The sequence below is a fragment of the Fukomys damarensis genome, unplaced genomic scaffold (assembly GCF_012274545.1).
Source record: "Fukomys damarensis isolate Sample0158 unplaced genomic scaffold, DMR_v1.0_HiC HiC_scaffold_14, whole genome shotgun sequence".
NCBI classification, from domain to species: Eukaryota; Metazoa; Chordata; class Mammalia; order Rodentia; family Bathyergidae; genus Fukomys; species Fukomys damarensis.
Genome location: NW_022900926.1, coordinates 6,397,709 through 6,409,076, shown reverse-complemented (window position 1 = coordinate 6,409,076; position 11,368 = coordinate 6,397,709). Strand labels below are relative to the sequence as shown.

The 11,368-nt window shown below is 47.5% G+C and overlaps 2 protein-coding genes across 2 annotated transcripts in view; one reads left to right on the top strand and one right to left on the bottom strand.

Annotated features, from left to right (window-relative positions):
• The window catches only part of Hddc2 (HD domain containing 2), a 17,839-nt gene extending 12,488 nt beyond the window's left edge, over positions 1–5,351 (top strand). Inside the window, exons 6-7 of the mRNA XM_033763151.1 lie at positions 2,473–2,650; positions 3,529–5,351. Coding sequence (XP_033619042.1) covers positions 2,473–2,650; positions 3,529–3,644 — 294 coding nt within the window. The 3' untranslated portion in view covers positions 3,645–5,351. The remainder of the gene's footprint in view (positions 1–2,472; positions 2,651–3,528) is intronic.
• Positions 5,352–8,562: 3,211 nt separating this feature from the next.
• Positions 8,563–11,368, bottom strand: part of Tpd52l1 (TPD52 like 1) — a 34,973-nt gene continuing 32,167 nt past the window's right edge. Inside the window, exon 9 of the mRNA XM_033763150.1 lies at positions 8,563–9,199. Within this exon, the coding sequence (XP_033619041.1) occupies positions 9,071–9,199 (129 nt within the window). The 3' untranslated portion in view covers positions 8,563–9,070. The remainder of the gene's footprint in view (positions 9,200–11,368) is intronic.

Sequence of the window (11,368 nt, the reverse complement as noted above, 5' to 3'; positions counted from 1 at the left end):
TTTTTTTTTTTTTTTTTTTTTTTTGCACACAGTACTGAGAGTTAAACCCAGGTTCCCAATCATGTTAAGCAAGCCATCTGCTACTGAGCTGCTCTCCTAGCCCTTTTATTTTATTTTATTTTCTCACTTCAGTGTGCTGAACTTTCAGAAAGATACTTGGTTCAGTTTGCTTTTTTATGGTTTGGTTTGTAAATTTTTTTTTAATTGACAGTTTGTAGAGTCCTCCAAAAACTGTTCACACACTTTAGCAGTTCACTGTACTAGTAATTGTCTGGAAGCTCATGGCCACCACTTTGAGCATCTCTTGTCATTGTAGTGGCCAAACTTGTATTAATGTCATGATGTCTCAATAAATTTAATATTAAAATATTTATGAGTTTCTCTTATATAAGTATATACTTACAGTGTACAACACCAGAGAACAGCTCAGGGAGCTAAAAATCAAGTCATGAGATGCATTGCCTCATGTTTATTATTTTTTATGATGAGAAGATAATTTTTGAATGCCACCAAGCTTCCTCTTCCGGGTGTGTCGTCATTGTTGTTGCTGTGCTGTTGTAGTACTAGAAAATACGCCTGTTTGTAGAGCTTGTGTGACTGTTTCGCTTCCCCATTTTTATCTGCGTCTTCCAATTTCCACCCGCTCCCCACTCAGCTCTGACTTTGTGCCCAGCGGTTCCTCTGCACGCCGGTCCTTGGCGGCAGCTGTCGGGGTCAGGCTGCTCCAGCTTGGGCTTCACCGAGGTGAGCTCCTTGTGCCCATGGCGGACCGGCGGGACCAGGGCTGCCTGCGGAAGTGACCTGTGTCATCTGCATGGAGTGTGGAGTTCGGTCGTGAAGCTCGATGTTGTTGAAAAGCATTCAGAAGGCCTCGGTGTTTGCTGCTGTGTCACTGTGGCTCCTGCACTGTCTTTTTCCTGCTTAGTCCCCGCCTTCCCATTTACCCGGTTAGGCCCCACACTCGGGCGTTCGTTCTTCCTCCCTCCCTCCCTTTCTCAGTAGCCCCCTCGCATCCTGCTTCACTCAGGCCGGCCTCGGGTCTCTGTACCCCCATCTTTATCCCTGTCCCCACGGTATGATCTGCGCTGACTCCGCCAGGGCCACAGCCCCGGATCTGATTTCTCTGCTTCCAGACCGGTCCAGCTCTGCACCCTGGTTAGAGCCTCTTCTGAAGCGCAAATCTGCACACGGCTTCCTTGCGCCGTTTCAGCCTCTCCCTTTCCCTCTGTCCTGTGCGTTCTCCTCCGCTCCAGCTGCGTGTTGATCTCCCTCCACTACCTCTGCACTGGACAGAAAAGTGGGGAATACTGGTGCCATTCTCGTTGGAGGGAAAATTCTAACCATTTACTGTTCTTTTTCAAGAAACCATGTAAACCCACCAGGATTTGCAATAAAAAGCATTGTTGCCTAGTGGTCTTGAAATATTCTTCTCACTTTGAACTTAACAGAAATCTCCAGTGGTTTTGACTGTGGTGTGTATTCTTCATTGTGTTAAATCATGAACTTAGATTTATTAAGTATTATCCTGTAACTGTGAATGTCAGTGAACACTTTCATTATTTTTAAATGCCCCTGGAATAAAGCAGAATACACTGGGCTTCAGTGTTTAAATGATTCTTCTGTGTGATATTCAGCTCTCTCAGACCCTGAGAGCTGCCTTGGTGAAAATGAGGCATCTGATGAAGGCTGAGAGAACCTTTGGTGATGTGTATCGTGTCACCCTGCCAGGAAAGCGTGACAGACTCGTCACCTGAACACATCTTGGGCAGAATTACAAAGGAGGGCATTGGGGGGCCCAGTTGGGAACCCTGGTCTTACTAGGAGAGTGATCGCTGTGGCACTAAAGGGGACTGGTGGCAGTGTGGCGTGTGTCCTGTCTGAGGGAGGGCAGACCCCAAGCTCGATACTGTGGAAAGCCGCCTCCCTCCCGCAGCCTTCCCACCCCTGCCCCCAGGGCCCACACACCCACTGCAAGTGCCACCCACAGTCATGACTGTGCCCTAGGTGGTGCCAACCAAGAAGGGCTGAGCTACACCGCCCCAGGTGGGCAGGGAGGTGGGGCATTCCCCGCGCAAGCGGCAACCAGAGTAGCGGTGAAGCTAGCGGTATTCTGATGTTGACGAGAGGACTGCATTTGAGAAGCAAATGAAAGTTAGAGATCCAGATGACTCGGGTGGATTAAAGAATACAGCTTTTGAAATGAAGACAGGGTACTAATCGGGGAGAGTTTAGTGTCCTCATCCGAGATACTTGCACGCTTCCTAAGGCGAACCCACGCCTGACTTCCGGGGCACACTTGGAGTCGTGACCGCCGCCTCCTTGGGGGGAGCCCGGGGTTGAACCCTGACCGAGAATTGCTGTGCCCTGGAAATGTAGCCATCGTGCTTCTGGCTCCACTCCGATTTTGGGTTAGGGATCTGGTGTTTCCTGGGTGCCCTGCCCTTCACCATGGTTCTCACTCCCTCTTCTCAGGAGTACGAGACCCAGTCCAGCGCCGAAGCCAGGTTCGTGAAGCAGCTGGACCAATGTGAGATGATCCTGCAGGCGTCTGAGTACGAGGACCTGGAGCGCAGGCCCGGGAGGCTGCAGGACTTCTTCAATTCCACTGCAGGTGCCCCGCGCCGCCGGCACCCGCCCTGTCTTCTGACAGGTCCTGGGCGGGGTCTTTAAAGGGGATGGGGCTGCCGGTAGGGGGCGGTGGCGCCTGGGAGGAGCCTGGGCGTTCTCATCCACTGGGCCACTGCGGCTGTGTTCTGACGGGCTCCTGGCCCTCACACCTGTGTCCTCATCTGGAAAACGGGGGTCGTGGTGATCAGAATACCCCCGAGACCAGGGCAGCTACTGAGATCCGAGAGATAATACGCAGAAAGGCCTTTGTAAGCTGCATGCTGTACAATTGGGAGATCGAGTAAGAGGGAGGCAGAAATAGTAAAAACAGGAAAACCCTCCGATCTCACATCACCGTCTGGTCAACACCGCCCAGGTGGAACCCCTCGGGTTGGAAGCTCTGTGACTCCCTGCGAATTGCTTCCCCTGTCTGGACCTCAGTTTCCCTGTGTTTAAGATGAGGGTGAGACGAGGATCTATTTTACAGGGTTGTTTCAGGGTGCAGTGAGTTCCCCAGGTGACGTGCTGGGCACAGGCATCCTTCCCGAGTGACTCAGCTGTAGCTGGCTTTTTGCTCCTTGGATTGAGTGCGACCCGCTTCCCTGGGTTTGTCTCAGCTTTCGTCTCCCTTGGAGTCTGGCAGGGTGCAGCCTTGCCCTGACCCTCACCCCCGGCCCCCACTGCACCCCTGCAGTCCTTGGAGGGCCCGCTGAGGTTCTCTGTGCCCAGCCCCCAATGGTCTTTGGCTTGGTTCTCATATTTGCCCTCCGTGGCCCTGGGGCGGTGGAGTAACGCGGTCCCCTCTGTGACGCCCTCTCCAGAAGCTGCAGCTCCTGCCGTGGAGGGGCACCGGGCTCCTTGGAACGTGCAGGAAGGCAGATGGCTTCTCTTCCAACCCAAGAATGTCCTTTTGCATTGCAGGGAAATTCAGTCACCCCGAGATAGTCCAGCTCGTCTCTGAGCTTGAGGAGGAAAGAAACGCGAACATCGCTGTAGCCAGGGGGGCAGCCGAGCCCCTGAGCCCTGGGCCATGCTGAGCATCTTCTTCCAGTGGCCCTGTGGGCCTTCCCAGCTCCCAGATGCAAGTCAGCTTTTGGGGAATCAGCAAGAAATGTGATGTCCTCTGGGCCCTCAGAGAAGCAACAGAAACGGTTATGAAGATGACCAGGGCGGGGAGGAGAGGCGTGCCTTTTTAATAAATAAAATGTTAAACACCTTAAATTGTAAAATGTTTAGTGGCCATCTTAAGTCATCTTTTTCTGGCTTAGTGACTCAATGAAGACTAGGAAATTTGGTTGTGATTGGGTCTGAGAACAGATCCTGCCGACACAGTCCTGAGGACCTGGACAGGACAGTTAGAAGTGAAACCTACCATTTCTCTCCACGGGTGAAACGGCACCATAGCCCATCGTCACTTTTTTGAGCAGAACTTTAAATCTCGTGCTGCCCTATCTCAGACCCTGATTATAGACTCAGACCCCTCTCCTGCAGTCCTGGGTTGAGGGTATAAATGGGGCATCAGTGTGTCGCTTCCCTTCTGCCTTAGGCGTTTTCTGCACTGCTGAGACAAGCACAGCTTACAGGAAGGGAGGTTTACTTTGACTCACAGTTGTAGAAGTTTCAGCCTATGTTTTCAGTCACAGTGTTAGAAGTTTCAGTCCAGTCCAGCATGGTGGAAGGACTTGGATAGAGAAAAGGGGTTCATATCATGGTGGCCAAGAAACAGAAGGGAGGAGCTGGAGCAAGACGCACCCTTCTAAGCCGCTCCTGACTCGCCTACCCCAGCTGTGCCACCTCCTAACAGCAGTTCAGCTCTGAACCCATGGTCCAGTCATTACAAAAGCCCTGCCTGTGAGTGCATGATGAGGCTTTGCGGGTTTGCTCTCAACTAAACCCATGGCGTCTTCCTCTTTGTGCTTTTCTGTCTGATCTGCAGTTATTGAGGCTTGGTTTTAAGAACATTTATCACTCTGTGAAAAATAGGAACCCAGGAAGGGTATTCCTAGAGGTGCTGAGCCTGAGGGCGGTTACATATTGCTCTGGTTTCTTTCCATCCTGTTCCTTCTGTGGGATTAAGTGATCCACCCCTGCGTCCCTGTAAGTGACACACAACCATTGGACAGTGGAAAGGAAGGTCATTGGTGCAAGCCTGCCTGGTACTTTGCATGGAGCAGTAAGGCCTGTCCCTTTAATTGAAATGACAGTTTCCATTGGAGGGCATTCCAGGCTGACATGGTGAAAATTTTTAGGCAGCGTTTCTTTGGAAACTTTGCAGTATCCATGGATACCCAGTCTGCAGGAAGCAAGGTGCATGATCTCTTCAGAAGCAGCACACACGTGTATGCAATTGCTCTGTACTGAAAACAGCATAGCATGGTTATTTCTGGAGATCTAGTTAATAGGAAAACAAGTCCATCAGTCTGTACTGTGGAGATTTTTCCTCTGGGGAAAAAAAAAATTATGTACAAAAAAATTACCCCACATAAAGATCAAGCATTTATAACTATAAGATTTTTCCATGGCTGTGGAGTTTTATTTGGAATGTTTTGCGGCCAGTTTCATAATGCACAACTCACAGAGACCTGGGAAGCCAATGTTGGGTCAGACTTCACACTGGACCCTTCATGGTCATCCAGTTCATCATCCGCCCACCAACAAAGTCCTGGTTAGTCTACACCTTCTTGAGGGAGTGTGTTTTTAATGTTACAGTGCCAGATGCTAGGAACAAAACACCATTGTAATAGAAACAAAACAGATTAATAAGAGCTATTCAATCCAGCAGCCACGTCTACATGTTTGAATTTTACTATTTTGCACATGCTGGGTCCCTGGATTTGGTCTTCTAAGGGATAAATCCTATCATGATGGGGCAGAGTAAATTATGTAGAACTCAGAATTCATCACCACTGTCACTTGTGGGCCTGCTTGTCACCAGCTGTCACATCATTTGCAAGTGCCCTTTGTATTTGGAAAATGTCCATTCATCTCAAAGCCTATTGAGGTTGTGTATAATTTGGGGTAAATGACCCATGAAGCCCCATTTTTATACACAGAACCTGATAGTCTTAGGTGCGAAGGGGGATTTCTGTGGAGACTTGCTGTTAAGTTTGGATATAGTGTACGGTGTCCGGCAAGGTTCCTACCCCGCCAGCTGGTTCTCAGAAGGGCAGTGTGGAGTTGGATCTTCACGGGTGGGGCCTCGTGAAGGGAAATTCGAGGTAAGAGGTCACAGGGCACTGCCCTTGAAAGAGTTCAGTGCTGTTCTTGCAGAGCAAGTTCTTGGAAGAAGTTTTGTGAGAGGGTAAGGCTTCCTCCTGGGAATTGTACTTCCCTTCTCACAGTGTGAACTCTTCACATAGACTCCTGCCATCCCGATGCCACTGGCCATGAGGCCATCACCAGAGCTGAGCAGATGCCCTTGAATTTCCAAGGCTAAGCTAAATAGATCTCCTTTCCTTATAAAGTACTCAGCCTCCGGATTTTGTTATAGCAACAGAAAACAGACTAAGACATTTGTGACTATATTTTGGTTGCCTCAGTGTAAACCCTCTGCGGTCTGAAGTGAAAGTCAAGTGGAAATTGTAGCCACAAAAATTTACTATTCTTAGAGATTATCCAAGTACAGCAGACCCTCAAGTTAAACCAGCCTGGCATATGAACCACTTGGGTTAATTAGGTTAATGGAAGATTCATCTGCCTCTTGTTCTCTATAGTGTGTACCTGGGTAAACATCAAGACCTCAGCTGTATTGACTTACAACCAACTTGAGTTATAACCAGCCTTTGGGAACCAATAGAGTTTGTAAGTCAAGGATCCACTGTAAATATACTATTTTACTAAACATCATCATTTGAAATTATACTTGAATAACAGGTTTGAATTTGGTCCATATTTCACATTAAATCAAAACATAAGTGCCAGTATTAGCTTTCCATTACTATCACAAAATACCTGAAATAATTATGAAGAGAAAAGATTTATTTTGGCTCACAGTTTTGGAGGGTCTGGTCCAGGTCATTGTTGGTTGCTCTGGACAGGATGGCATTGAGGCACAGCAGTGCCATCATGAAAACGTGCAGCTCTCGTTCAAGAGTAGGCTTCTGAGAAAACGTGCACAGGAGAGTAAGAGATGCACTGTTTTCCCAACACAACCTACCATTAGGCATATTTTTGTAAGTTGTAGGATAAAGTTGCATCACACATTTACAAATACTTTCCATCACAGTAACAGTGTCTGAAAAGTGGTAGAGGCTTCCATTTCAGAAGGGCCTGCTTTTTCCTTTTAGAAAATTTATTTTATAATCACAATTCACATTGAAGTTTTTGAAGCCTGAGATACATTTTTGTTGAGGTGTCCTTCTGTATGGGAGAAGTTCTGCACCACACTCCTGTCTCCCGAGTCTTGCTAAGGCTGAGCTAACTCGCCTAAGTGCATAGTTGCTGGGTCCAACAGGCTACACCTCCAACCGTAGTCTGTGACTCCTTAGCCTTGCCCAAGAAAAATCACTCCACCGTGCCTCCATTAAGATATTGCCAAATGTTAAATGCTCCTCCCATGCTCCTCCCCCATGGTTGTCCCTATATAAGCCTGTGCATTTCCTGAATAAAGTGGAAGCATTCCAGAAACCTCCCCAGTCTGCCTGGTGATTCTGCTCCTTACCCTCCCAGTCCGAGCTCCCAAACCCTGTTCCTTGAGTGGGCGTGTGGACAACAATTCTGTGTACATGGTGCTGTCCCGAATCATATTATTTTCATGAAAGGATATGTTCACTGTGTACACGTACATTTCAGTGGTTGTGAAGCGCTTTGGACCACGCTGACAGACGGTACTGGGACTAGGCCTCAGGGTCACTGCCTGCTCTTAATAAGACCACCACCTCAGTAGCAGATCCAATGCCCTGAGTGTGCATGATTGCCTGTTTACACGAATCTCATCACAAGGTAGAAAGGCTGAATCTACTGTGGGCATTACAAGTGTCACGCTCAGGTAGGTGAAAAATAAAAAGCCCTCAGACTAATAGAGGTCATGTGAGTATGATTTTGCCAAATGGATAAAATAGAATTTTGACAGATGGCTTTAATACCTAGCTAAACTGTACTAGAAGCTTTGAGATTGTAGTACTAGTTTTCTCAATTAGATTTCTATCTAGAATTAATGCTATTTTCAGATTGCAAGGTGGAGATGATCAAGTGCAGGAAATCAGCTCATGAGTGAAGACATTTGTTTACAACAGTGAAATTCCAGGTTATCTAATACAATGCAGTGTGCAGAGTGTGGTTAAAAAAGAAATGCAGCAGAGAGCTGATGACAGATCACTGTTTCAGAGTTCCCAGGCAACTGCAGGTGGACAGGGAGGCTGTGTATTTCATGCTGTGGTCCATGAGTCAGCCACCCACATCCCTGCTAGACAGGGCAACTTCCTGTGACTAAGGCCACAGCCCCAGGTGGTCATGTGGCCCTGAACCAGCTGGACTTTCAGGTGTACAGAGTGGGTGGATTACCATGGTCCATTAGGCTGGACAGAATTTTTCGGAATGGCTTATGTCACTATGTCTTATATATATAATTCTATTTAATAATAAGCACAAAACAAAAAGCATATATATAAATTACATAAGCTCTTTAAATTGTGGTATTTTTAGTTAGTACGTCTTTTCAGTTGCATTTTACAAATGTGTCTTTTATTTTCATGCGCAAGGACAATTTGCAAATTGGGAGACATTCAAAATTCCCCATTCAGATACCCCTTTCCTAAACAGCTACTACTCTGTGTAACCTGGAGAGAATATTAAAATCAGAGTTTGGTGTAGCATCCTGGGGTAGCTGAGCTCATAACTACTTTCATACCCTTTGTTTTGTTCACCACGTTAGAAGCTGACTTAAGACAGCGTTTGTAAAGCTGTATCTATCAACTTTTAAGATCATGCACGGCCCTGAGGACTTAAAGAAATCAAGAATACAGTCACCCTTAAAATCAATTCTTTTATTTACTTAAATAGACATACACAGCTGATACGAAGGAGATCACAAGCCCCTGGATGGAGTATGCAGTTTGTCATCCTCTTGCTGGAGACAGTGTGAGGGGCCACACCTGCAGGGGTCCCCTGAGCAAGACAGGACATGCACACCAGGAAGGAGGCCACACGAGAACCAAAGCAGACAGCGACAGCTGCACGTCAGGGGAGGTATGCTGGGCAACAGACAAGGCCACAGCCAATCGGGTACCTGCTCCGCTTGGGACACTGGGAAGGAGAACCTGTGGATACTGCGGGTGATGTCACGTGGTCCCCCATCAACACCAGTAAAGTGGAAATCATTTTATTAGGCTTTCGGGAGAGGCTGCTTGAATAAGAACATCGAGCCCTGGGCCTTTCCCCGGGGGGATTTGGTCTTCGTATCCAGACACAGGGGCACAGGGCTGGACAGTGGCTGGCATCTGGATGGGCTGCAGGCTGCAAGGACCTAGCACTGCAGCCTCTCATCCTCAGCCTGCTGTGGGCCTCCTGGGGTGCTCTGCGCGCTGGCCTGGGCCGTCGAGCTGAGGACCTCTTCAAAATTGCCTCTGCTGTGATTTGTCCCCCCTACTTTCGTCTGAAACAGGCAGATAGGCAAAGACGCAGTTAAATGCTTATTGCAATTTTGTGATGTTCTTATAACATGACAAGAGCTTGATTACTTAGAACTCAGACCATTTATCTTCAGAGATTAGGAAGTAGGTTCCTGTAACCCAGTGTAGAATGTCATTCACACTTGCACACAGGGGGAGGATTCTAAACTTTCATTTTGCACAATTTAGCAATATTTCCTTTGTTTCTTCTACCTCTAGGATTCTGATCCTTCCCAGAGGATGATCAGATCTCTGGAGTGCCATATCTACCCCATTCATCCAGAAAGCCAATTTAATCAAGATGGAACTGGACTTAGATTGGGTTCTGTCAGTGTGACAAATGTATAAACATCCTCATGTGACTGACTTTCAGGTTTTCTACTTGGGATTTAGCAGGACAACCTGAATTCCTGACAAATTCTCTTAATGAGGACCGAGTGGCTCAATACAAGTAATTCCCACTTTCTGCTTAGAGAGTGGATCAAGTTCCACACAAGGCTAATTTCCTATTTTTGTGGCCACTGCCTTTTCAGATTGGAACAGCCCCTAGCAAGCAAGACATGGTGCTCTCTGCGGTTCTCTTGTGTGCCTGTAATTGACTACACAGAACATAGAGAAATCAACTTGTGGTTTAACAACATGCTTAACTATTGTGAAAAAAGTTATTAAGAGCCTTTCCACAGGCTGGGTATTTAGCTCAGTGATTTCCCCTGCCTGCCTCGTAAGTGGGCGAGGTCCTGAGTTCGATCCCCAGTACCAAAAAACAAAACAAAACAAAACAAAAAAAGAAAGCCTTTCAAAAGAGTATCTACTGGTCAAAGCGTTTAATGCAAGTCTGCGTACTCTTCTCAGTGCTTGGCTTTATGAGAGGGCGACAGAGCAGAGAGAACGCTGCACTACCCATCTGGCATCTTGGGTCCAGGTGTCCCTGGCACTGCAGTGACCCCCCCGCCCACGGTGGGTGCAGAGTACAGGTGTGTCCACACTGCCTGCGCCGCCCTGTGAAACACACACAACCAGGGCTGGAAAGCGTTAATGCTTTCCAAAATGGACACGGAAATCTTTCTGTGTCTCTTAAGCTTTTTCCATGCTTCTTGGGTCAGAAATCTCTTTAAGTAAAGGACCAGAGAGTAAATATTTTAGGGTGGGGAGCCACATCGTTGTGGATCAGGTGTAGGAAGCATCTGCAGGAAATAAATACAGCAAGGCTGTGTTCCCCAAACTGAGGTTCAGGTATCGGAGCAGGAACCTTGCGCCATTTAAGTTTGCATCGTGAACTGTTCTGATTCTGGAGTGTTTGGCCTTTAGACAACGTAAAGCCACTCAGCAGCAATCTGCGAGCACACGCTGATCCCTCCTCCGCTATCGGCACTGGGAAGCCGCACAAAGAGGGGCGCGTTCTCCTGTGCCTGCTCACAGTGGCTGTTCGTTTCCTGAGGGAAACAAGCACGGGCAGTGGCATGCGATCTGCTGTATCGTGAGCACCACCCTTTCCTTTTTTATTCCACATTCTCTTCTGCGTCTGCTTTCCAATAGACACCTCATAACAGTGTCGAAGCCAGTGGGTACATATTACTGACGCTATCTCTAGGCTTGGTTTCTGTCTTCTACTTGATTCCCTCAGATCAAAATAGTGAAACAAAGGAGTGAAGTGCTTTGCAAGTAATCTACTTTTTGCAAGTAATCTTTACTTTTGCAAGTAAAGAGAGGGTGGAAATTAGGGGGTTCTAACCCCATGGATTTTACCGACTGCACACTGCGGTATAAGGCAAAGGCTACAGCACTTTGCTTAAGCAGACATGGGAAAAACAAGCTTTTCCTGAACTCTTCCCTTCATAATAGGTTTTCAACCCAAAATTTGTCACTTTGTCACTAAAATTATAATTTTTCCCTGCAGAAAATTCCATTTGAACGGCTGGCTTGTACTTTTTAATCTCTCACGAAATAGCTGGTCGAGAACACAGAAATGAACAAAAAGTACAACATATCTTGTCTTTTCATAAACGTTTTGATTCGGGCCGTGCACTATTTCCATCAAAAGGTAGGAACAGTGAGTGTGGTTGCCGGCTGTGGCTGTGGATGGGGTGCGGGCTGGGGTCCTTCACAGCTCACCGGGAAGCAAACGTGTCCGCTTGCTTGTTCTGGATGAAACC